The sequence below is a fragment of the Microcaecilia unicolor genome, chromosome 6, assembly GCF_901765095.1.
Source record: "Microcaecilia unicolor chromosome 6, aMicUni1.1, whole genome shotgun sequence".
In the NCBI taxonomy this organism is placed as follows: domain Eukaryota; kingdom Metazoa; phylum Chordata; class Amphibia; order Gymnophiona; family Siphonopidae; genus Microcaecilia; species Microcaecilia unicolor.
Window position 1 is genome coordinate 113,419,064 of NC_044036.1, and position 26,627 is coordinate 113,445,690.

The following is a 26,627-nucleotide window of genomic DNA, read 5'->3' on the forward strand; positions in this document are numbered from 1 at the left end:
CTTGCCATGCACTGTTTGTTCTTCCAAATTTGCTTTGAGGGATGGTGGTGGGAATGCATGATGAGGATGTTTGTTCTCTAATGAGAGCACGCTGCTACCCTAGTACTGCCACTCAAATTCTTTCAGTAATCCGTTTTAGCCCTTCCCTTTTCTCACTTACGTCCCCTTAGCTCTCCTGAAGCCATCTCTCTCTTTCCTGCCCCCCAGCCTCAAGACTGAAGAAGCTGTTTCCTCTCCAGCAAGAGAGAAACAGGCAGATAAAACTTTCATATTTTGGACTCTGATTAGGGTTGTAACATAGTAGATGACGGTAGATAAAGCAAAGATACAAACCTGTAGTAGGTATTCTCCGAGGACAGTGGGCTGATTGTTCTCACATGTGGGTCGACATCCGCGTCGGCCCGGGAACCGGCATTTTTGAAACCAAAATATTTAAAAAATCTTGCCAGAGCCTTGTGGCACATATTCAGCGCACACCGCGCATGCACGGCCGATTTTCTGCCCGTTGCGTGAGCGTTCCCGCTCAGTTTAATCAAAAAGCAAATAATAAACAACAGCTCCAATGGGGAGGTGGGCAGGTTTGTGAGAACAATCAGCCTGCTGTCCTCGGAGAATACCTGCTACAGGTATGTATTCTTGCTTTCTCCGAGGACAAGCAGGCTGCTTGTTCTCACATGTGGGGTATCCCTAGCAACCAGGCTCACTCAAAACAATGAACATTGGTCAATCGGGCCTCGCAACGGCAAGGACGTAACATAGATTGACCTGAAACTATAAACAACTAACAGAGTGCAGCCTGGAACAGAACAAAAATGGGGCTGGGGGGTGGAGTTGGATTCCAAACCCCAAACAGATTCTGCAGCACCGACTGCCCACACCGACTGTCGTGTCGGGTATCCTGCTGGAGGCAGTAGTGAGATGTGAATCTGTGGACTGATGACCACGTTGCAGCCTTGCAAATCTCCTCAATGGAGGCTGACTTTAAGTGAGCCACTGACGCAGCCATGGCTCTTAGATTGTGAGCTGTGACATGGCCCTCCAGAGTCAGCCCAGCTTGGGCGTAAGTGAAGGAAATGCAATCTGCTAGCCAATTGGAGATTGTGCGTTTTCCGATGGCGACTCCCCTCCTGTTGGGATCAAAAGAAACAAACAACTGGGCGGACTGTCTAAAGGGCTTTGTCTGCTCCACGTTAAAGGCCAATGCTCTCTTGCAATCCAAGGTGTGCAAACTGCTTTTACCAGGGCGGGTATGAGGACGGGGAAAGAATGTTGGCAAGACAATTGGTTAAGATGGAACTCCGACACCACCTTTGTTAGGAACTTAGGGTGCATGCAGAGGACTACTCTGTTGTGGTGGAACTTGATATAAGATGCATGCACTACCAAGGCTTGAAGCTCACTGACTCTACAAACTGAAGTAACAGCCACTAAGAAAATGACCTTCCATGTCAAGTACTTCAGATGGCAGGAACTCAGTGGCTCAAAAGGAGGTTTCATCAGCTGGGTGAGTACGACGTTGAGATCCCATGACACTGGTGGAGGTTTGACAGGGGGCTTTGACAAAAGCAAACCTCTCATGAAGCGAACAACTAAAGGCTGTCCAGAGATAGGCTTACCCTGTACACGGCGATGATAAGCACTAATCGCACTAAGGAGAACTCTTACGGAGTTGGTCTTGAGACCAGACTCTGACAAATGTAGAAGGTATTCAAGCAGGGTCTGTTTAGGACAAGAAAGAGGATCTAGGGCCTTACTGTCACACCAGATGGCAAACCTCCTCCATTTGAAAGAGTACCACTTCTTCATGGAATCTTTCCTGGAAGCAAGCAAGACTCAGGAGACACCCTCTGAAAGACCCAAGGAGGCAAATTCTAAGCTCTCAACATCCAGGCCTTGAGAGCCAGAGTCTGGTTGGGATGTAGAAGTGACCCCTCGTTCTGAGAGATGAGGGTTGGAAAACAATCCAATCTCCACAGTTCTTCGGAGGACAACTCCAGAAGAAGAGGGAACCAAATCTGACGCAGCCAGAAGGGTGAAATCAGGATCATGGTTCCGCAGTCTTGCTTGAGTTTCAGCAAAGTCTTCCCTACTAGAGGTATGGGAGGATATGCATACAAAAGTCCTGCCCCCCCAATGCAGGAGAAAGGCATCTGACGCTAGTCTGGCGTGGGCCTGAAGTCTGGAACAGAACTTTGTGATTGATCTGAGTGGCAAAAAGATCCACCGAGGGGGTGCCCCACGCTCGGAAGATCTTGCGGACTACGCCCATGTTCAGTGACCACTCGTGAGGTTGCATTATCCTGCTTAGCCTATCGGCCAGACTGTTGTTTACGCCTGCCAGATACGTGGCTTGGAGGAACATGCCGTGACAGCAAGCCCATAGCCACATCTTGACGGCTTCCTGACACAGAGGGCAAGATCCGGTGCCCCCCTGCTTGTTGGTGTAATACATGACAACCTGATTGTCTGTCTAAATTAAAATGATTTTGTTGGACAGCCGATCTCTGAAAGCCTTTAGAGCGTTCCAGATTGCTCTTAATTCCAGGAGGTTGATCTGCAGATCTCTTCCTTGAAAGGACCAGGCTCGCTGAGTGTGGAGCCCATCTACATGAGCTCCCCACCCCAGGAGAGATGCATCCATCAGTAGTTTCTGTGGCTGAGGAACTTGAAATGGTCGCCCCTTGGTCAAATTGAATTGAATCGTCCACCAGTGGAGAGAATTCCGAAACCCGGTGGACAGTTGGATTACATCCTCTAGATCCCCCACATCTTAAAACCAGAGCTGATCTCATATGTAGACGTTCCATGGGCGTGACTTGAACTGTGGAGGCCGTGTGCCCCAATAGTCTCAACACCTGCCGAGCCGTGACCTGGTCAGATGCTCGAGCCATGGACACCAGGGACCGAAGATTGTCCGCCCTTGTCTCGGGAAGAGTGTTCAACAGGGCTCCAATGAATTCCAATTTTTGGACTGGGATGAGATGAGGCTTGGGATAATTTATGATGAACCTTAGTAGCTCTAGCACCCGAATAGTCATTCGCATGGACTCCAGATCACCCTCCTTCGAGGTGCTCCTCACCAGCCAATCATCAAGATAAGGGAACACATGCACTCCCAGTCTGCGTAGCGACGCTGCAACTACAGCTAGGCATCTGATAAACACTCTTGGGCGCAGACGCTAGGCCAAAAGGCAGTACACGGTACTGAAAGTGCTGTGTTTCCAGCCGAAATCGAAGTACCTCCTGTGAGCTGGAAGTATCGAGATGTGAGTGTAAGCATCCTTTAAGTCCAGAGAGCATAGCCAATTGTTTTCCTGAATCCTGGGAAGAAGGGTGCCTAGGGAAACCATCCTGAACTTTTCTCGGACAAAAACATTTTTCAGGGCCCTTAGATCTAGGATGGGACGCATCCCCCCTGTTTTCTTTTGCACAAGGAAGTACCTGGAATAGACCCTTCTTCCCCTGGTGGAATGGGTTAGACCGCTTGGGCCTTCAGAAGGGTGGAGAGTTCCTCTGCAAGTACCTGTTTGTGCTGGGAACTGTAAGAATGAGCTCCTGGTGGACAATTTGGAGGTTTGGATTCCAGATTGAGGGTGTATCCTGACCGGACTATTTGAAGAACCCACCGTTCAGAGGTTATGAGAGGCCACCTTTGGTGAAAAAATATCAATCTTCCCCTGACTGGCAAGTCGTCCGGGATGGACACTTTTACTGAGGCTATGCTGAACTGGAGCCAGTCAAAAGCCTGTCCCTTGCTTTTGCTGGGGAGCCGCAGTGGCTTTACGCGCACGCTGTGGATGAGAATGAGCGCGCTGGGATTGAGCCTGGACAGGCATCCTAGAAGCAGGAGTGTGCCTATGCCTAGCATAGGAATAGGGAGCACCCCTCCAAAAAACCTCCTAGATGAGGAGGTAGTAGCAGAAGACGCCCGGCAGGAGAGAGAATCCATAGCATCATTGTGCTTCTTGAGCTGGTCAACCAGATCTTCTATTTTCTCACAAAAAAGGTTATCTCCCCCCCACCCCCGGCAAGGAACATCCGCCATCCGCTGCTGGACCGAATGATCCAGGTCAGAGAGACACAGCCATGAGAGTCTGCGCATCACTATACCTTGGGCAGCGATCCTGGATGTTACATCAAAAGTGTCGAACGTACCCCTGGCCAGGAAGTTTCGACACGCCTTCTGCTGCCTGACCACCTGACGAAAAGGCTCGGCATGGCATAGTCCCTAGTACTCTTGGCTCTTTTGAGAGCGGAGTCCACCACCATGGAATTGTGAGGTAGCTCAGACTTCATCAATTCAGGCTCCCCGTGGATCCGATATTGGGATTCAGTTCTTTTCAGGATCACGGGATTAGACAGAGGGAACAACCAGTTTCGCATAAGGACTTCCTTCAGTACATTATGCAAAGGAGCTGTTGCAGCCTCTCTAGGTGGAGAAGGATAATCCAGGACCTCGAGCATCTCAGCCCTGGGCTCATCCTCAACCTCCATAGGGAAGGGCATAGCCGCAGCCATTTCCTGGACAAAGGAGGTAAAGGATAGACTCTGCGGTGGAGACAGTCTCCTTTTTGGTGGAGGGGAAGGTTCAGAAGGAATCCCATAGGACTCACCAGATGAAAAGTACCTGGGATCCTCCTCTTCCTCCCACGAACGCTCATCTTGAGTATCGGACAAGACATCTCTCAGAGCAGTCAGAAATTGAGCCTGCCTTGACGCCAAGGAACGGCGTCCTCGATGGCGGTGCCATGAAGTCAATGCCCGCCTGGTTTCCGGTGAAGCTTCCTCCACCGACGTCGAAGGGGAGTCGACCTGGGTGGCAGGCGGCACCGAGGTCAGGGACCTCACCACAGGCTAAGGGCCAGATACCGCTGCAGCAGATGGTATGGAAGGCACAAGCACCTCCGACACCGAAGCAGACTGGCACAGTAGCCCTTCCAGAAGCTCTGGAAGCAGGGCCCTGATGCGCTCTTCAAGAGCCGGCGTCAGACAAGGCTGTGGGGTTGGTAAAGGAGCCAGTGGCAGAATCTGTCGAGGCTCGGGAGCAGGAACCGGGCTGCTAGACAGACTCATCGGCACCTCCTGAATAGAGGGAGAGCGATCTTCTCGGCGCTGACGCTTCTCGGGTGCCAGACGTCCTGGAGCTCCCGGCACCGTGTTTCGAAGGAGAACAATGACGGTGCTTCTTCGCCTTCACTCGACGCCCATCATCGAGACTCCTCGGTACCGATGAGGAAGACGTGGAATCCTCACGTCTCCTCGGGGCCGGGTTCGACGAAGGTCAGTCCCGGGGGGCCTGCATAACAGGAGGCCTCGAGGCAGGTGGAGACCCACTTGATGCTTCACTGCTGCCAGCACGAGTTAGTCGTTCCGCAGCCATTACCTTCGCTCCCGACGTGAATGCATCCCTCGATGTCGACGCCGCTGACCTCGGTACCGATGTCTACGTTGAAGGACCAAGCCCCAAAAAGCTTCTCTTGTTGGGCCTCTCGAGACACTTGGGTCCGTTTTTTCATGCGAAGACACAGACTACAAGCGGCTGGGTTATGGTCGGGCCCAAGGCACTGGATACACCAGACGTGGGTATCGGTACCCGAGATGGTCCGGTTGAACCAAGTACAACGTTTGAACCCGCTGGGTGTCTTCGATGACATGGAAGGAAAAACGGCTTTGGCGAAATCAAAAGACGCGATCGTGCCTGTTAAAAGAAAAAAGGGCACGAAAAGAAGGGAACAACTCGACCGCGCGGCCTTGGCTGCGTCAAAAAAGAAAGGAAACTTTAAAAGGACAAAAAAAAGAAAACTATGGGGAAAAAGTATTTTTTGTTTGTTTTTGTTTTTTACGATAAATGGTACTAAAAGAAAAGAAAAAAAAAAGACTCTTTCGCAGGCCTCAATGCGGAGAAAAAATAGCTGAGCGGGAACACTTACGCGACGGGCAGTAAATCGGCCACACATGCGCGGTGTTCGCTGCACGTGCGCCAGAAGGCTCTGGCAAGATTTTTAAAATATTTTGCTTGCAAAAATGCCGGTTCCCGGGCTGATGCGGATGTCGACCCACATGTGAGAACAAGCAGCCTGCTTATCCTCAGAGAAAGACCTGTACGGTCCATCCAAGATAAACTCATTACATATGGTATGATGTGATACTTCATATGTATACCTGATCTTGATTTGTCCTTGCCATTTTCAGGGCCAGACTGTAGAAGTCTGCCCGGCACTGTCCTTGTTCTAAATTTCTAAGTTTGGTTGAAGATAACAGTGCCACTGGTTCCCAGACTGTAATCTTCACTGTCACTTTAGGGCTACAGATGCTACCCTTCTTCCTGTGGCTACCTTACTTCTGTGAAAATCCACTATCTCCAGCTAAGTAGATTTTCAAAACCTCGTTAATATCCTTTTACCTTTATTTTTTTATACTGCAGTACCAAAGGATGATCATTTTAGAAAATAAGTGACTGCACACTGCCATGTGAAATTTCTTGGGATTCAGCCCTTAGGTCAGTTGGGGGTGCTCACAGCTGAAGGATGATACCTAGTGGCTAAATACAGAGCCTATGGTGGAGGGTTCTGAATGGAGCTCTCCTATACGGTCCTAGCCCTCATTGCAATGATCAAACTAAGTATGTTTGTTTTTGGATTTCGCTTTAGCTCTCAATTTTCAATTGAAAGCTAAAGAGAATGTAATAGGCAAAAATCACAAATAGTTGTGAACTGAAGTTGATAGATCTCAGCCTTGGTTCTGATTGAGGTGGCAGTATAAAAAGAGCTGGTTCAATATAATATAATAGAGATAGTGATTTGTAAATTTTCTACTTAATAGAGCCAGATAAGATTGGACCTGGCTACAATGAAAGAAGACCAAGAGAGAATGAAATCCCAAATTATAGAGTCTCCAGAAAGACGAAAAAATAAAATGGAAAAACTGAGAGAGAACGTGATGAAACTCAAGCGTGAGCAGGTAATATTTGATGATTATTGGGTTTTATTTTTTTTTGCTTTCTCTTTAATCAGATTTGCTTTAGCTCTGTGCTAAAATATTTTTGTTTTCCAGTGTTACTTTTTATGAAATGAAACACTATAAATGAGGGGTAATGCTATAAAGTAGGAACTAACATTTTACATACACATTTATGTATGTACATGCCAATATTCTGCTTAAAAGGTATTCTGTAACTACACCCATATTTTTGTTAGCGCACAGAACAGGCTAAAGAGGGAGAAAGGCTTTTGTGATCACCCTGTCTACGTGTATTTTGTTGCCTATCTGCACAATTTTCAGTAAAATTGCTTACCTGTAATGGGGTTCTCTAGAAATGGTATAAACCAGCCATGTATTCCCTCCCTCCTTCCATATAAGCTTTATACACTAGAGAATGACACGGTGACAGGGCAGAGACAGATCCCGTGGGGACGGGGACAGATCCCAGGGAGATGGGACGAGGATGGGGACAAATTTTGTCCCTATGTTACTTTCTACTTTGAAGCCTGTTAATGAACTGGACTGTTATTTCTCCGAGGACAAGCAGGCTGCTTGTTCTCACGACTGGGTGACGTCCTACGGCAGTCCCCTCCAACCGGAAAAAGTCTAGCGGGAGGTTCTGCGCGCGGGGCACGCCCACCTCGCATGCGCGGCCATCTTCCCGCCCGTGCGAGACCGCTCCCGCTCAGTTTCTCGTTTTCCGCGCTTGGAGAGAGACTGCATTGCGTCCTTCTCCGTTGTCAGCCTCGGAAACCGGTTTAGCGGCCTCGTCCGCTTTTTCTTTGTTTAGTGGCGCCGTCCACGCCTTCTTTCTCTTCTTCTTTAAAAAAAAAAAAAAGTCTCCCGCTTTTCTTAGGTTTTGGCATGTTTAGTTTTTTTCGCCGCCGTCGCAGCCTCATGGCCGCGCATTTGCGTTTTTCCCTCTTGGTGGCCCTTTTTCCCGCCACCATCGATGATTTTGACCTCGCCGCCGTGATTTTTCCGTCGATGACATCGAGGATACCCAGCGGCTTCAAAAAGTGTGGTTGGTGCGGCCGGCAGATCTCGCTTTCCAACACCCACGCTTGGTGCCACAGTGCCTCGGGCCTGACCATAATCCCAAAGCGTGTAACTTGTGTCTCAGCTTGAAGAAGTGGACACAGGTAGCGAGGCAAGCTCAACGGGATCGGATTTTTGGAGCTTGCGCCGACTTCGGTAGCATTGGCACCGGCGGCGTCGACTTCGGTTCCGGACATGGCATCGACCTCAGGAGTACAGGTCCCACCGGCCCGACGACCATCTTTCGCTGGGAGCAGTGAGCAGCCGGATGGGCCTCCACCTGCCTCGGCAGTTCCTGCTGTACAGGGCCACCGGGACCGACCCCTTTCGGATCCGACCCCGAGGAGGCGTGTGGATTCCACATCCTCCTCGTCGGTACCGCGGAGCGCCGATGACATGCATCAAAAGAATTTGGCTAAGAAGCACTGTCATCGGTCGCCCCCTTCACACGGTACTGGGAGCTCCGCAGCGTTGAGAGATTCGGCACCCGAGAAGCGTCAACGCTGGGAGGACCGCTCCCCCTCCATCCAAGAGGTGTTGGTCGTCGGGCAGCCCAGTACCGTCTCCTGGCCCCATGCAGATTCGAGCACCGACTACTGCACCGGCCCCTCAGCCTTTCCCGACAGAGACTCTGGACGAGCACCTCCGAGCCATTCTTCCAGGTATCCTGGAAGGGCTGCTGCGCCAGTCTCTCCCGGTGCCGGAGGTTCTTGACGCCCTCGGCACCGTTGACGGAAGCACCGGCTGGCTCTGGCCCTGTGATGCAGTCGTCGACACCGGTACTGCTTGCGGCATCGGTCTCGGCCGCCACTCAGGTGGAATCCCCGTCGATGGAGGGAGCTTTGTCCCCGCCAGTGCGGGAGTCCACCTCTCAACGCCATCATTGAGGACGTGGTTCCGCTGAGTCGAGACGGGCCCAGTTTCGGATGGAAGTCAGAGAACTCATGTCCGACACCGAGGAGGAGGAGGAGGAGGCCTCGTGGGGGGAGGAGGAGGACCCCAGGTATTTCTCATCCGAGGAGTCCTGTGGTCTTCCCTCTGACCCCACTCCTTCACCGGAAAGGAAGCTCACGCCACCTGAGAGAGAGCCTTTCCTTTGCCTCCTTTGTTAGGGACATGTCTGTGAGCATTCCCTTTCCCGTGGTTACTGTGGATGAGCCGAGGGCTGAGATGCTCGAGGTCCTCGACTAATCATCACCACCTAGAGAATCGTGCACGGTACCGTTGCACAATGTCCTGAAGGAGACACTGTTTCGAAACTGGCTGAAGCCTTTATCTAATCCCACCATCCCGAAGAAAGCGGAGTCCCAGTATAAAGTCCACACTGACCCGAAATTGATGAGGACTCAGTTGCCCCACGACTCTGCGGTGGTGGATTACTACTACTACTACTACTACTATTTAGCATTTCTATAGCGCTACAAGGCGTACGCAGCGCTGCACAAACATAGAAGAAAGACAGTCCCTGCTCAAAGAGCTTACAATCTAATAGACAAAAAATAAATAAAGTAAGCAAATCAAATCAATTAATGTGAACGGGAAGGAAGAGAGGAGGGTAGGTGGAGGCGAGTGGTTACAAGTGGTTACGAGTCAAAAGCAATGTTAAAGAGGTGGGCTTTCAGTCTAGATTTAAAGGTGGCCAAGGATGGGGCAAGACGTAGGGGCTCAGGAAGTTTATTCCAGGCGTAGGGTGCAGCGAGACAGAAGGCGCGAAGTCTGGAGTTGGCAGTAGTGGAGAAGGGAACAGATAAGAAGGATTTATCCATGGAGCGGAGTGCACGGGAAGGGGTGTAGGGAAGGACGAGTGTGGAGAGATACTGGGGAGCAGCAGAGTGAGTACATTTATAGGTTAGTAGAAGAAGTTTGAACAGGATGCGAAAACGGATAGGGAGCCAGTGAAGGGTCTTGAGGAGAGGGGTAGTATGAGTAAAGCGACCCTGGCGGAAGACGAGATGGGCAGCAGAGTTTTGAACCTACTGGAGAGGGGAGAGGTGACTAAGTGGGAGGCCAGCAAGAAGCAGATTGCAGTAATCTAAACGAGAGGTGACAAGGGTGTGGATGAGGGTTTTGGTACAGTGCTTGGAAAGAAAGGGGCGGATTTTACGGATGTTGTAAAGAAAGAAACGACAGGTCTTGGCAATCTGCTGGATATGAGCAGAGAAGGAGAGAGAAGAGTCAAAGATGACCCCAAGGTTTCGAGCTGAGGAGACAGGGAGAATGAGAGAGCCATCAACAGAAATAGAAAACGTGGGGAGCGGGGATGTGGGTTTGGGGGGGAAAATGAGAAGCTCGGTTTTGGTCATATTTAATTTCAGGTGGCGTTGAGACATCCAGACAACAATGTCAGACAAGCACGCTGAAACTTTGGTTTGGATGCAAGGTGAGATATCAGGGGTAGAAAGGTAGATTTGGGAGTCATCAGCATAGAGATGGTAGGAAAAGCCATGGGATGAGATTAATGAACCAAGGGAAGAAGTGTAGATAGAAAAGAGGAGGGGACCAAGAACAGAACCCTGAGGTATGCCGACAGGCAGAGGGATAGAAGTAGAAGAGGATCCACCAGAGTGAACACTAAAGGTGCGGAGGGAGAGGTAGGAAGAGAACCAGGAAAGGACAGAGCCCTGGAATCCAAGTGAGGACAGGATTGTGCTCTGAAGAGAGCCAAGGGTTCGAGGGATACCGCCTCGGCGCCCCCGGGGCGTGAGTCTCGCACTCTGGACTCTTTTGGGAGGAAGGCCTATCATTCCTCCATGCTCGTGACCAAGATCCAGTCTTACCAGCTCTACACGAGCATTCACTTGCGGAATAATGTGCAGCAACTGGCGGACCTGGTTGACAAGCTCCCGCCAGAGCAGGCCAGGCCTTTCCAGGAGGTGGTCAGGCAGCTGAAGGTGTGTCGCAAATTCCTGTCCAGAGGTATTTATGACACTTGTGATGTTGCATCCAGATCCGCTGCCCAAGGTATAGTGATGCGCAGACTCTCATGGCTGCACGCCTCTGACCTGGACAACCGGACCCAGCAGCGGCTGGCGGATTTCCCTTGCCAGGGGGATAATATTTTTGGTGAGAAAGTCGAGCAGTTGGTCGAACAGCTTCACCAGCGGGAAACCGCCCTCGACAACCTCTCCCACCGGGCGCCTTCAGCACCTACCTCTTCAGGTAGGCGATTTTTCAGGGGAAAGAAGACTGCTTCTTATGCTTACACCAAGCGTAGGTACAATCCTCCTTCCCGACAGCCTTCCCAGGCTCAGCCCCAGCGCGCTCGTTCGCATCAACAGCGTGCGACCAATCAGGCCCCTGCGGCTCCCCAGCAAAAGCAGGGGACAGGCTTTTGACTGGATCCAAGGGAGCATAGCCGCCATAGAAGTGCCCGTGCCGGATGATCTACCGGTTGGGGGGAGGTTAAAATTTTTTCACCAAAGGTGGCCTCTTATAACCTCCGACCAGTGGATTCTCCAAATAGTGTGGTGCGGGTACGCCCTCAATTTGACCTCCACTCTGCCAAATTGCCCGCTGGGAGCTCAGTCCTTCAGCTCCCACCACAGGCAGGTACTTGCAGAGGAACTCTTTGCCCTTCTCAGCGCCAATGTGGTCGAGCCTGTACCACCAGGGCAAGAAGGGCTGGGATTTTATTCTTTCCCCACAGAGACTCTGGACGAGCACCTGTCCTTGTGGAAAAGAAAACAGGGGGAATGCGTCCCATCTTAGACCTGAGAGCCCTGAACAAATATCTGGTCCGAGAAAAGTTCAGGATGCTTTCCTTGGGCACCCTTCTCCCTATGATTCAGAAAGACGATTGGCTTTGCTCCCTGTATTTAAAGGATGCTTATACCCACATCTGCGATTCCGTCTGAGGACACAGCATTTCCAGTATTGTGTGCTGCCCTTTGGGCTCGCCTCTGTGCCACGGGTGTTCACGAAGTGCCTAGTGGTGGTTGCGGCGTCGCTACGCAAGCTGGGGTGCATTTGTTCCCTTATCTTGACGATTGGCTGGTGAAGAGCACCTCGGAGGCAGGAGCTCTACAGTCCATGCAGAGGACTATTCAACTTCTGGAGCTACTGGGGTTTGTGATAAACTACCCAAAGTCCCATCTACGCCCAGTCCAGTCACTCAAATTCATTGGAGCCCTGCTGAATTCACAGACTGCTCATGCCTATCTCCCCGAGGCGAGGGCGCAGACACTTCTATCCCGAGACTTCTGGGCCATATGGCCTCTACAGTCCATGTGACTCCCATGGCACGTCTTCACATGAGACCAGCTCAATGGACCCTAGCTTCCCCGTGGTATCAGGCTACGGGGAATCTAGAGGATGCAATCCGACTGCCCGCCAGCTTTCGCACTTCACTCCGCTGGTGGACGATTCGCTCCAATTTGATCTTGGGACGCCCATTCCAAATTCCTCAGCCGCAAAAGGTGCTGACGACGGATGCATCTCTCCTAGGGTGTGGAGCCCCTGTTGATGGGCTCCACACTCAAGGACGGTGGTCCCTCCAGGAATCTGGTCTGCAGATCAACCTCCTGGAGTTGAGAGCGGTCTGGAACGCGCTGAAGGCTTTCAGAGATCGGCTGTCCTTTCAAGTTATCCAAATTCGGACAGACAACCAGGTTGCGATGTACTACATCAACAAGCAGGGGGGCACCGGATCTCGCCCCCTGTGTCAGGAAGCTGTCGGGATGTGGCGCTGGGCTCGCCAGCATGGCATGCTTCTCCAAGCCACGTACGGGCAGGCGTAAACAACTGTCTGGCCGACAGATTGAGCAGACTCATGCAACCGCACGAATGGTTGCTCAATTCGAGTGTGGTACGCAAGATCTTCCGGGAGTGGGGCACCCCCTCGGTGGATCTTTTCGCCACATGGACCAATCACAAGCTGCCTCAGTTCTGTTTCAGACTTCCGGCCCACGACAGACTAGCGTCAGACGCCTTTCTCCTGCATTGGGAGAGCAGACTTCTGTAAGCGTATCCTCCCATACCTTTGGTGGGGAAGACTTTCGCTGAAACTCAAGCAAGACTGCGGCACCATGATTCTGATTGCGCCCTTTTGGCCCTGTCAGATCTGGTTCCCTCTTCTGGAGTTGGCTTCCGAAGAACCGTGGAGATTGGAGTGTTTTCCAACCCTCATCACTCAGAACAAGGGGGCGCTTCTGCATCCCAACCTCCAGTCTCTGGCTCTCACGGCCTGGATGTTGAGGGCGTAGATTTCGCTGCCTTAGGCCTTTCTGAGGGTGTCTCCCGAGTCCTGCTTGCTTCCAGAAAAGATTCCACTAAGAAGAGTTACTTTTTCAAGTGGAGGAGGTTTGTCGTCTGGTGTGACAGCAAGGCCCTAGAACCTTGCTGTTGTCCTGCACAGATCCTGCTTGAATACCTTCTACACTTATCGGAGTCTGGCCTCAAAACCAACTCAGTAAGGAACCATCTTAGTGCGATTAGTGCTTACCATTATCATGTAGAGGGTAAGCCTATCTCTGGACAGCCTTTGGTAGTTCGGTTCATGAGAGGTTTGCTTTTGTCAAAGCCCCCTGTCAAACCTCCACTAGTGTCATGGGATCTCAATGTCGTCCTCACCCAGCTGATGAAACCTCCTTTTCAGCCACTGGCTTCTTGTCATCTGAAGTACTTGACTTGGAAGGTCATTTTCTTGGTGGCAGTCACTTCAGCTCGTAGGGTCAGTAAGCTTCAAGCCTTAGTAGCCCATGCTCCTTATACCAAATTTCATCATAACAGAGTAGTCCTCCACACTCACCCTAACAAAGGTGGTGTCAGAGTTCCATCTGAACCAGTCAATTGTCTTGCCAACATTCTTTCCCCGTCCTCATACCCGTCCTGCTGAACGTCAGTTGCACACATTGGACTGCAAGAGAGCATTGGCCTTCTACCTGGAGAGGGCCAGCCCACACAGACAGTCCGCCCAATTGTTTGTTTCTTTTGACCCCAACAGGAAGGGGGTTGCTGTCGGGAAACGCACCATCTCCAATTGGCTAGCAGATTGCATTTCCTTCACAGGCTGGGCTGACTCTGGAGGGTCATGTCACGGCTCACAGTGTTAGAGCCATGGCGGCGTCAGTGGCCCACTTGAAGTCAGCCACTATTGAAGAGATTTGCAAGGCTGCGACGTGGGCTTCAGTCCACACATTCACATCTCATTACTGCCTCCAGCAGGATACCCGACACGACAGTCAGTTTGGGCAGTCGCTGCTGCAGAATCTGTTCGGGGTTTAGAATCCAACTCCACCCCCCCCTAGGCCCAGTTTTATTCTGTTCAGGCTGCACTCTCAGTTAGTTGTTCTTCGTAGGTCAATTTCTGTTATGTCCTCGTCGTTGCGAGGCCCAATTGACCCTGTTTGTTGTTTTGAGTGAGCCTGGGAGCTAGGGATACCCCAGTCGTGAGAACAAGCAGCCTGCTTGTCCTCGGCGAAAGCAAATGATACATACCTGTAGCAGGTGTTCTCCGAGGTCAGCAGGCGATTGTTCTCACCTACCCTCCCTCCTCCCCTTTGTAATTGTTATTTCTTATTCCTTTGCTTTTTACTTAACTGAGCGGGAGCGGTCGTGCATGGGCGGGAAGACGGCCGTGCATGCGCGGTGGGCGTGCCCCGCGTGCGGGACCTCCCACGAGACTTTTTCCAATTGGAAGGGGCTACCGTGGGACATCAACCAGTCGTGAGAACAATCAGCCTGCTGTCCTCGGAGAACACCTGCTACAGGTATGTATCATTCGCTTTATGTTTGATTGATGCAGATAATATTTTTATTTTTTTGGGAAAAACAGGCGAACATGCTGGCCACAGCTAGCAAAGTTTGCATGGGGGATCCTATACATCCTGCTACCAGCACATCTTCTAAGAAGACATCTTCTATTGCAGAAAGGACTGTGGAACACAAGAGAGCTAGACTGAATCCTGAGATTGTTGATGGCGACTTATTCATCCACAGATTAAAAAATCATAACGGTGCTTCAGAGGGCATATTTCTTCCCTCTAGAGCATACAGAGCGGGTTATATTTTGTACCCCTGGACATTTTAACAGGGTGGATTAGGATTCCTTGGGGTAGTAGAAGTCAGCTATTGTTGGGGTTGGAAGGTGGTGGTGGTGGGCGAGTGGTTTATTATAGCTGTTCATTGTTATTGTTTTCTAGTTGTAATTTATACACAACAGTTTCACAGCATATTGTTCCTTTTTATACTTTAATAAAATCATAAATTTTCGAGGCTTCTGCAGATGAAGACAGAGCCCACGGGGATGGGGCGTAAATGCGGCCTGTGGGGAAGGAGACAGAACCCACAGGGACAAATTTTATTTCTGTATCATTCTCTATTATACACAATTCGGATAGTTCAAGTGAAGGCAGCTGTGCAGGAGGACCCCCCCCCCACCGTATGCTCAAACCTTTTAGTAGGTTCTGAATTCTTCAAAGCTGTTTGTTTTTGGTTTTCCACTGGTCTGGCTGATTTATCCTGTTCTTTATAGAGACCCTCATTTCAGGTATGCAGCTTTGCGCGCTCTGTAGTATTCCATTCTTTATTTCTCCAATTAATATGCTTTTTATATTATTAAATTAAGAAATCAATGATTGTATCTTAAGTCTAAAACTTCCAGGGTAAAGGGAACTTTGTTTTTTTTTTAAAGCTGTTTTTTTTGTTTTGTTTTTTTTAATTTACAAAGTTTAATACTATACTTCCCTTCAGACAACGATCGGAGCAGTGTACAATAAAAACAAAAGGAAAGGAACTATAAAAATTCAAAACACAGGTAGGAATAAACTTGAGAGGCGAGCACATAAAGTTGGTAGCTACAGGGCAGGCGGCAAAGCCAAATCAGTTGAGGGTAAAAGAAGGGAATGCCTGAGAAAAAAAAGATACGTTTTTAGGAGAAAACGAGAGTAGGATTGTTCGCAACGGAGTTCGACTGGAAGGATGTTCCAAAGAGGAGGAGCCGCTGTGAAGAAAGCCGAATGATGGTTTATTCTAAACGGGAACAGTGCACTGGGGAGGAGAGTTAGTCAGAAAGGAAGGGCAGAGCGTAAGACCATAGGAGATGTGTAGGGAGAGATAAGTGCAGACAGATATGAGAAATTCCCAGTGTGAAGAACCTTGTGAGTCAGAGTGAGGGCCTTAAACTGAATACAAAAAGAAATAGGAAGCCAGTGGTGGTGAGCAAGAAGAGGGGAGACATAATCTGACATATGAGCATAAGAAAATAAGCAACTAGCAGTGTTCTGGACCTTTTATAGATGTTTAACAAGAAATTTTGGAAGACCCAAGTAGACTGTTACAGTAATCCAAGTGTGAAGATACCAGGGAACAAAATAAGGTTGCACAGGAGTTATATTCTAAACTACTACAGAAGAATCGAATAAAACGGAGAGAATGAAAGCAGGCCTGCACTGTTGAAGAAATATGCGAACTAAAGGATAATTGAGGGTCGAGAGTGACCCCCCAAGTACTTGAGAGTGAATAATTAGAGAGATGAATTTTGAGGAAGAGTAGCAATAGAGGGGGTGCAAGAGAGATGCTTGGCTCACAACCAGTCTTATTTAAGCACATTTGAAGAGGCAAAAGATCAAAGTTAGAAGGAGTTTGTGGGGAAACCAACGAAATGTCTTCATTGTAGATGAAGAACTTAATAAATTGCATCAGAGAGGCGAAGGTCTTAAAACGATGTTAAACAGCACTGGAGAGATTAAGGAACCTTGGACACTACACTCTGGCGTACCAAGGCAGGATGGTCCGCCTCGGGTGCACGCCGCAAGGAGGTACAGGGAGCAGTGGCATGGCTGTCGGCTCCACCGGTTCCCTGTTCCCTTTGATGTTACTTCCCTGTACCTGGGCAGGGAACCGGCGGAGCCAACAACCGCCCGACTGCTCTCTGCACACCCAGGAGGTAAGAGCAATGCACTTGGGGGGGGGGAATGCGCCAGGGGGTGCAACAGCGATCTACTCCCGGTGGCAGCCAATCTAGGAACACCACTGACTACACTTAAGGGGTAGAGATGAAGAACGTAAATGAGGAAGCATGACAGACAAAGATCAACCTTTCATAAATGAGGAAAACCAAATGAGGACTGAACCAGAGATGCCGAGGGAGGAAAGCCTCTCTAGGAGGAGAGAGTGACTGACGAGATCAAAAGCTGCACTGAGATCCACGATGGAGATAAGTATGCAGATGGTTAAGAAGGGCTGTTATGACAGTTTTCTGTGAAGTGGTCTGGAAGCCAGACTGGAAGTGATGAAGAAAATGGAAGAATTCAAGGTGTTGGGTCAATTATTCCAAAACAATTTTTTGTTAATTTAGAAAGGAAAATAAGATTAGAAATGGGTCTGTATTTGGACAGCAGACAACTATCGAGAGATTATTTCTTGATGATAAGTTTAACTACAGCAGTCTTCCATGCAATGGGAACAAACTAAGTAGAAAGACTATTGGTAACCATGGACAAAGCGAGGGGGAGCAGACCAAAGTATTAAAACTTAAACAGGAAGAAGGGGTCAAATCTAGAGGGCAAGTGGTTTTACGTACATAGGCAAAACAAGTTTTCAAATGCAGTAAGAGAGGGAAGATTAAAATGGGACCAGGAATGGGGAGACAGGAAGAGGGGGAAGTCAAAGAAGGTGAGGAAGAGAAGGATGGAGGAGAGGCAGGGAAAAAGGAATGTAGCAGATCAGTTTTATCAGAAAAATGGTGAGCGAAGTCAGATGCAGACAGGGAATCCCGGCAGGAAGGATGTGGGACAGTTGGTGCCAAGCAAATAGCAATACTAGATTTGCTTGGAGTGATTAGTAATGATGGAAGAGTAATAATTTCATCTAGGATAGAGGAATAGTGGTGACGGTCAGACGGAAGTTTAGTACGGCACCAGATGCGCTCAAGATTGCAAAGCTGACTCTTATGAGTTCTGAGATTACCTGAATACCAGGGTTTGTGAGAAGGCTTAGAGGAGCAGATACAGGTCGGAATATGAATAGAGGCCATAGAATTTAAAGAGGCATTCCAAAGCTGGGACTACTCAAGCAGATGGGAAACCAAATCTGGTGGAAAGAAGGAAGAGGCTGGGGGAAGAGAGAAGGATCAACAAAAAATATAAGGGATTAGAAAATCTGCAGCATTAATCACTTTATATAGCAAGACAAATGATCTCCAGTTATAGATCTTTCACTGGAATATTTATTTATATTTTATATTTTGTCTCTCTTTGCAAGCCAATAAAAATGGCTTACAAAATAAGATTCAGCATAAAATAAAATTATATAAATTAAACCAAGATTTAAGATGAAAACATTAAACATCCAAAGGGTATGAGGGTTTCTGGAGACGTAATCTATTATCCCTAAAATCCTAAAAAGCCATAGTGTAAATAAATATAGATTTTCTAATCTTTTTTTTTTTTAACTTGTGTGTATCTCTAAATGAAGATAGGAAGGAAGAGAATTTCATAAAGGTGGAGCAAGATAGAATGTAGAATCATGGGTAGAATTTAAACTTTCTTTAGTGAGAGAAGGTTCTGATTGTGCCCTCTATGAATGCAACGGACAAAATGGAATAAGCAGCTTAGCCAAATATTGGAGTTGTCCTGTATAAAAGATTTTGTAAACTATAACTACCGGTAATAGCTTACATCTCATTCAAAATGTACATAGCAATGAATGTGCCTCTCTGATGATGATAATCCTGATTGCAATCTATCCAAAATCTAGCTGTCTTTTAATAGCCTACTGTGATAGGCCATTGAAGAAAGAGTTTTTATTTATTTTTATTTGTAGCATTTGTATCCCACATTTTCCCACCAATTTGCAGGCTCAATGTGGCTTACATTTGCCGTAATGGTGATTGCCATTTCCGGGTAACAGAATTACAAATGGTATTGCTTTAAGGTGCAAATTACAAATGGTATTGCATTAAGGTGCATGCATACATGGTAAAGAAGAATACATTATGGTATTGCATGTAGGTTCCTGAGTGATAGATTGGATTGTAACATTCGTTAGGTCATCAATTATAGAGAAATCATTTGCGGCATAAGGATTAAAGTGTTAGTGCTTCTTCATTAATAGCAGTGAGATTAGTCATTCAAGTGACAAGAGTTCGGTTTTGTCTAGTTCGTGTTGTCTTATTAATTAGTATTTAGGATGGATGTTTATGGTATGCCTTCTTGAACAGGTCAGTTTTCAGTAGTCTTCGGAAGATTGTTAGGTCTTGCGTTGTTTTTATGGCCTTCGGTAGTGCATTCCATAGCTACGTGCAAATGTAGGAGAAACTGGTTGCGTATGTGGATTTGTATTTTAATCCTTTACAGTTGGGGTAGTGGAGATTGAGGAATGTGCATGCTGCTCTTTTAGCGTTCCTAGTAGGCAGGTCCATAAGGTCTGACATATAGGTCGGGGCTTCCCCGTGAATAATTTTGTGGACCAGGGTGCAAACTTTGAACGCAATTCGTTCTTTTAATGGGAGCCAATGAGGGGCATAATCGAACAAAAACGTCTATCTCCATGGGCGTTTATCTCCGAGAACGGGTCCGTGAAGGGGCGGACTGAACCGTATTTTCGCAAAAAATAGACATCCATGTTTTATTCGACAATTTGTGAGCTGGGCGTTTTTGTTTTTCAGCGATAATGGAAAATGAAAGCGCCCAGCTCAAAAATGAATAAATCCAAGGCATTTGTTCATGGGAGGGGCCAGGATTCGTAGTGCACTGGTCCCCCTCACATGCCAGGACACCAACCGGGCACCCTAGGGGGCACTTTTACAAAAAAAAAAGGTAAAAGAGCTCCCAGGTGCATAGCACCCTTCCCTTGTGTGTTGAGCCCCCCAAATCCCCCTCAAAACCCACTGCCCACAAGTCTACACCATTACTATAGCCCTAAGGGGTGAAGGGGGGCACCTACATGTGGGTACAGTGGGTTTGGGGGGGTTGGACGACTAATAAGCACAATTCTAACAGGTAGGGGGGGGGATGGGCCTGGGTCCACCTGCCTGAAGTCCACTGCACCCCCTAACAACTGCTCCAGGGACCTGCATACTGCTGCCAGGGAGGAGGGTATGACATTTGATGGTGAAAATAAAAAGTTGTGAAACATCATTTTTTTGTGGTGGGAGGGGGTTAGTGACCACTGGAGGAGTCAGGGGAGGTCATCCCCGATTCCCTCTGGGGGTAATCTGGTCATTTAAGGCACTTTTTGGGGCCTTATTCGTGAAAAAACAGGGTCCAGGAAAAGTGCCCTAAATTCTAGCTACAAACGCATACTTTTTTTCCGTTATCGGCGAAAGGCGCCCATCTCTGTTTGGGTGATAACCATGCCCCAGTCCCGCCTTCACCACGCCTCTGACACGCCCCTGTCAACTTTGTACGCTTCCGCGATGGAGGGCAGTTGAAAACGTCCAAGTTCGGCTTTCGATTATACCGCGTTATTCGTTTTTGTGAGATAAACGTCCATCTCCCGATTTAGGTCGGAACTTGGGCGTTTTTCTCGTTCGATTATAAGCAGGAATGTAGTTTTTCTCTTAGGGGTTTGGCGCTTTCGTATTTCACTTTCCCAAATATGTCTGGCTGCTGTGTTTTGAGCGGTTTGAAGTTTCTTAATGATTTGTTCTTTGCATCCGGCATAGGTGGCATTACAGTAGTCTAGATGGCTTAGCACCATTGATTGTACCAGGCTGCGGAATATTTCCCTTGGGAAGAAAGGTTTGATCCTTTTAAGTTTCCACATTGAGTGGAACATTTTCTTTGCTGTATTTTTCGCATGGCCTTCGAGTGTGAGATTACGGTCAATTGTGACTCCCAGAGTTTTCAGGCTGTCAGAGATCAGAATGGTGTAATCTGGAGTGTTTATGGTATTGGGTTTGTTTGTGTTATATTGTGAGGATAAGATGAGACATTGTGTCTTTTCTACGTTTAGCTGTAGTTGGAATGCGTCCGCCCATGAGTTCATTATTTGGAGGCTGTGTTTGATTTCATTTGTGATTTCGGTTAGATCGTGTTTGAACGGGATGTATATCGTGACATCATCTGCACAGATGTACAGGTTGAATCCTTGGTTGGATAGCGATTTGGCTAAAGGTGTCATCATTAAGTTAAAAAGAGTTGGTGAGAGTGGTGATCCTTGTGGTACTTCACATTTCGGGTTTCCATGGTGTTGACGTTTTGGATTTTGAAATCACTTGATAAGTTCTTGCTGTTAAGAAGCCTTTAGACCAGCTTAGTACGTTTCCTCCAATCCCGAAGTAGTCTAGGATGTTCTAGAGTATTTGGTGGCTGACCATGTCGAACGCACTGGACATGTCAAATTGTAGGAGCAGCACATTATATATATATATAGCATTTAATCCAATCTATTATTACCAATACATGCACAAGTTCATTAAGAGAGAGCCTATCCAAATATGGTCTAATAGATCTAATTAAATGTAAAGCCACAAAACAGCTATGAGATTACAAGGTTGCATGTGGTTCAAATGTTAACTGTCCCCTCCTCCCCCCCCCCCCCCCCCCACCAATATTCAAAATAATTTAAGTGGGCAGGAGAGGCTCCTGCTCGCTTAAATTGCCTGTTACCTCCTAACTCCCGATACTCAGTGGCACTAAACCGGCCAATGCTGCTGAATATCGCCTCAGACCAATCCCAGAAAAAGTGGGCAAATCAGGGATGGTATGGGCAGCGGTATTGGGAAGGAGCCAGGTGTTATGTGGGTACTGGCAATATTCACTGAATGTTGCCAGCACCTGCATAGCTAAGTGGGTGAATTTAGAACTGCTCAAAAGCTTTCCTAAATCCATTTGTTTTGCTATGTGGGTGCCAGCACTGAATATCGGCTGGCACCCTTAACTATTTTTCCTTCAAATGAGCCCCCCGATCCCCCTCCTAGCCCCCTATGTCTCCCTGCCACGACCTCCAGCGGCAACCTCACAAGACTGCCGCTGGAAGTCATTGCAGCATTTTAACTGAGAAAGACAGCATCAGCAGGAGCGTATGAAGATCGCTTCTCCCCCAACTCTCAACTAGACTACCAGGATTATACGGTAGTCCCAGGGAGGCCTACAGGTAGGTCTGAGAGGGGGGCTTCCTCAGTTTGGGAGAATGGGGAGATAGGGAGGGAAGGAGCTTTATATGCAAGTTAATATGGTAAGTAGTAGTAAGACACAAAAAAACCAACTCAAAGAAACCTATTTCTTATCTTTTCTGAAAGATTACTGCCTAAGAAAAGGCTCTAGCATTATCAGAAGGAATATGCACAACAGATTACTATTGCAGTATATTAACACTTAACCGTAATTTAAAAAACAACATAGTTTACAATGTTTATGCTAAGTAAATGATTCATTTTTATTTTCTAGGAAGAGATAAACGAAAGATATGAAAATTATCAGGATAAAATTGCCTTTGGTATTCATTGGCAGTTGGAGGTTCAGTCATTCTGCAAAAAGCAACAAAGTAAAGAAGCAATCCTAGAAAAAACTAAGCTTATTTTGGCAGAGGTCTGTACCTGGTTATTTTGTTTGTTTTTCTGTATGAATTTATAAATGCAAACCTTGGAGTCTGTTTCCAGTGGTTATGTTACTAGTTTTTTCTCCCAAAATGTTGGTCTCCCTAGTAAATGAGCAGGACCTAGTAGCTATCAGTGTTCAAAAATCAGTATATAGTATTTACATAATATATTAACAGGATAGAACAATTTTCACACAAAACCTTACTGGAACAGTAACACAATACATAAGCCAGTCATCTATTTTAAAACCACACAAACTGACCAAAACTGCCATATAAAACACAATATGGCTAGGGGAGCCTAGTTGACCAGAGAGTTGTCAGTGCCAGGTAAAATAGTGGAAACTATTATAAAGAATAAAATTATGGAACGGATAGATAAACAAGGTTTAATGGGTCAGAGTCTGCATGGATTCAGCCAAGGGAAGTCTTGCCTCACCAATTTGCTTCATTTCTTTAACATGTCAATAAAGGTCAGTCGGTTGATGTAATGTATCTAGATTTTCAGAAACCTTTTGACAAAGTTACTCCTGAGAAAATTAAAGTGTCATGGGATAGGAGGCAATGCTCTATTGTGGATTAGGAATTGGTTGTTGGACAGAAAACAGAGAGTAGGGTTAAATGACAATTTTTCTCAATGGAGGAGGATGAATAGTGGAGTGCCGTAGGGATCTGTACTGGGACTAGTTCCATTTAACATATTTATAAATGATCTGGAAATTGGAACAACACGTGAGGTGATTAAATTGCAGATGACACAAAACTTGTTAAAACACATGCGGAGTATGAAAATTTATGGAAGACCGTAGGAAATTGGAAGACTGAGCATCCAAATGGCACATGAAATTTAATGTGGACAAATGCAAAGTGATGCACTTTGGGAAGAATAATCTGAATCATAGATACTTGATGCTAGGGTCCACCTTGGGAGTCAGCATCCAAGAAAAAGATCCTGGTGTCATTCTAGCCAGTACGCTAACAGGATTCTAAGAATTATTAGGAAAGGGATGCAGAATAAGACCAAGAATACTATTATGCCTTTTTCATAGTAACATAGTAGATGACGGGTGAAAAAGACCTGCCTGGTCCATCCAGTCTGCCCAACAAGACAAACTCATATGTGCTACTCCACGTGTATACCCGACCCTGATTTGTTTCTGCCATTTTCAGGGCACAGACCGTAGAAGTCTACCCAGCACTAGGCCCACCTCCCAACCACCAGCCCTGCCTCCCCCCAATCTTGGCTAAGCTTCTGAGGATCCATTCCTTCCAAACAGGATTCCTTTATGTTTATCCCACGCATTTTTGAATTCCGTTACCGTTTTCATCTCCACCACCTCCCGCAAGAGGGCATTCCAAGTATCCACCACGCTCTCCCTGAAAAAATACTTCCTGACATTTTTCTTGAGTCTGCCCCCCTTTAATCTCATTTCATGTCCTCTAGTTCTACCGACTTCCCATCTCTGGAAAAGGTTCATTTGCGGATTAATACCTTATCGTTCCATGGTATGACCTCACCTTGAGTATTGTGTTCAGTTCTGATTACAATATCTCAAGAGATATAGTGGAATCAGAGGATATGGTAATAGTGGTTAGTGTATCTGGGTTTAAAAAAGTTTTGGCCAAGTTTCTGGAGAAGAAATCCATAGTATACTGTTGAGATAGACAAGGGGGAAGCCACTGCTTGCCCTGGAATTGGTAGAATGGAATGTTGTTACTATTTGGGTTTCTGCCAGCTACTTGTGGCCTGGATTAGCCACAGTTGGAAACAGGATACTGGGCTAGATGGACCATTAGTCTGACCTACCAATGGCTATTCTTATGTAAGGGTGTAAGTTCTGACTTGGTATTTTTTCTGTTCCTGAAGATTCCTTTCTATTTTCTTTTTTATTTTCAAGCAAAAAAAAAAATGCACCCCAAACAATATATCAATTAAATGCAAGAGAAATAAATGCAAAAGTTTAACAAGCATTATATGCATCGTGTCCAAATTACAAAGAAGTTCTGCAACAAATGAATGATGTGCACAAAATAAATCATCATAAAAGAAAACCACTACAGAGAAATAATCTGGTACATAACCAAATAAGAACCAAAATTACTAACCACACGTGCAGAAAATAAAGTATATTCTCCTTGGTAACTTTTATGTCTTTATCAACAAGAAAATTCTCTAAATGAGTGGACTAAAAAGACATACCAATTATCGTTTTATGTGACCAGGCATTTACAAGGAAATATGAAAAAAATTGATGTTCCCACAATTAAACTTTGTTTCAGTTGCAGGAAGGCTTTCCTTCTCAATAGCTACCCTGGCTACATCTGGAAATATTTTTACAGCCTGTCCACAAAAAAAGAACATGTTTCTTAGGAAGGTATTCTTTCAATATAACCAGGTTTTGTCCTTCAGTTTAAAACAATGCAAACAGATAGCTAGGCTCCGCGCACATTCGCCCAAAAATCAGCAAATTCGACGGCCCCGAGGAGAGAAACGGCGCTGTTTGGTGTATGAAAGAAGCGGAAATCGATAGCGATCGTTCTCCGAGGACAAGCAGGCTGCTTGTTCTCACGACTGGGTTGACGTCCGCGGCAGCCCCCACCAACCGGAAGAAGCTTCGCGGGACGGTCGGCACGCAGGCCACGCCCACCGCGCATGCGCGGCCGCCTTCCCGCCCGTGCGCGACCGCTCCCGCCAGTTACTTTTTTTCCGCGACTGAGAGAGTGGTGCGTTTGCCTCTCTCTCTGTTCAGCCGCCGGATTTTCGACCGCGTTTACGCGGGTCGTCGCTTGGACCGTTCGGTTCCCTCTGTTTTTGTTTGTATTGTTTTAAAGAAAAAAAAAAAAAAAAATTTTTTGCGCGTGTGGAGCACGCGCTCCCCTTTTTCCCTCGCTTTCTAGCGGGGACGCCACGTTGCGGCCTAGTGGCCGCTCGGTCGGTTGATTTTTTCGTGGTGTGATTTTAGCCACCATTGCCGACTTTGACTTCGCCGACGCGATTTTTCCGTCGATGTCCTCGAAGGTCCCGAGTGGATTTAAGAAGTGTGGTCGCTGCGGCCGGCCGATCTCGCAGACCGACACCCACGCTTGGTGCCTCCAGTGCCTCGGGCCGGAGCACAATCTCAAGTCGTGCGCTTTGTGTCTCGGTCTCCGGAAACGGACTCAGGTTGCGAGGCAAGTTCTGCGGGACCGTCTTTTTGGAACTTGCGCCGGCCCCTCGACGTCGACCTCGACGGCATCGGTATCGAAGGCCGGTTCTTCGGTACCGGTATCGATGCCCGAGACATCGGCACCGATGGCAGCGACCCCAGGAGAACAGGTCCCGTTGGCCCGCCGGTCCGCCGGTGAGAGTGGGGTTGAGAGGCCGCGTGGGCAGTCGGCCCCGGTCACTCCCTCAACTCGTGAGCCACGGGACCGAACCCTGTCGGACCCGGTACCTCGAGACCGAGGGGGATCGACCTCCTCCTCCTCCATGCCCTCCGGCACCGGTGACGTGCACCGGAAAAAGATAAGAAGCGCCGTCACCGGGAGCCCTCGGTGCACCCTGAAGAGGAGTCGACGCCGAAGCGTCATCGCAGAGAGGAGAGATCTCCGTCGGTGGTGGAGGTACCGACGCGTCGGGGTTCCGGCACCTCGGTGCCGTCTCCTGGCCCCCAGCAGCTTCTGGCACCGACACCCTTACCGGCCCCACCGCCTTTCCCGGCAGCGGGCCTGGACGAGTGCCTCAGAGCCATCCTTCCGGGGATCCTGGAAGGGCTGATGCGCCAGGCTGTGCCGCCATCGGGGGTGCTTGCGCCCCCGGCGCCGATGACTGTGGCGCCGGCGAGCTCTAGCCCGGCGCCGGGGCTATCGACACCGCCGCCGCTTGCGGTGCCGGTCTCGACCGCCACGCAGGTGGAGTCCCCGTCGACGTCGATGGAGGGAGCTCCGTCCCCGCCGGCGCGGGAGTCCACCGCTCGACGACACCGAGACCTTGGTGCCTCGACGTCGAGCCGGGCCCGGTACCGGACTCAGCTACATGAGCTAATGTCCGATACCGAGGATGAGGACTCGTGGGGGGAAGAGGAGGACCCGAGATATTTCTCCTCAGAGGAGTCTACGGGCCTTCCCTCGGACCCCACGCCGTCACC

The 26,627-nt window shown here is 48.2% G+C and overlaps 1 protein-coding gene across 1 annotated transcript in view; it reads left to right on the top strand.

Moving 5' to 3' along the window:
* NUF2 (NUF2 component of NDC80 kinetochore complex) overlaps positions 1–26,627 on the top strand; it is a 127,124-nt gene that overhangs the window by 78,253 nt on the left and 22,244 nt on the right. Inside the window, exons 10-11 of the mRNA XM_030207503.1 lie at positions 6,823–6,960; positions 22,350–22,490. Of these exons, the coding sequence (XP_030063363.1) occupies positions 6,823–6,960; positions 22,350–22,490 (279 nt within the window). The remainder of the gene's footprint in view (positions 1–6,822; positions 6,961–22,349; positions 22,491–26,627) is intronic.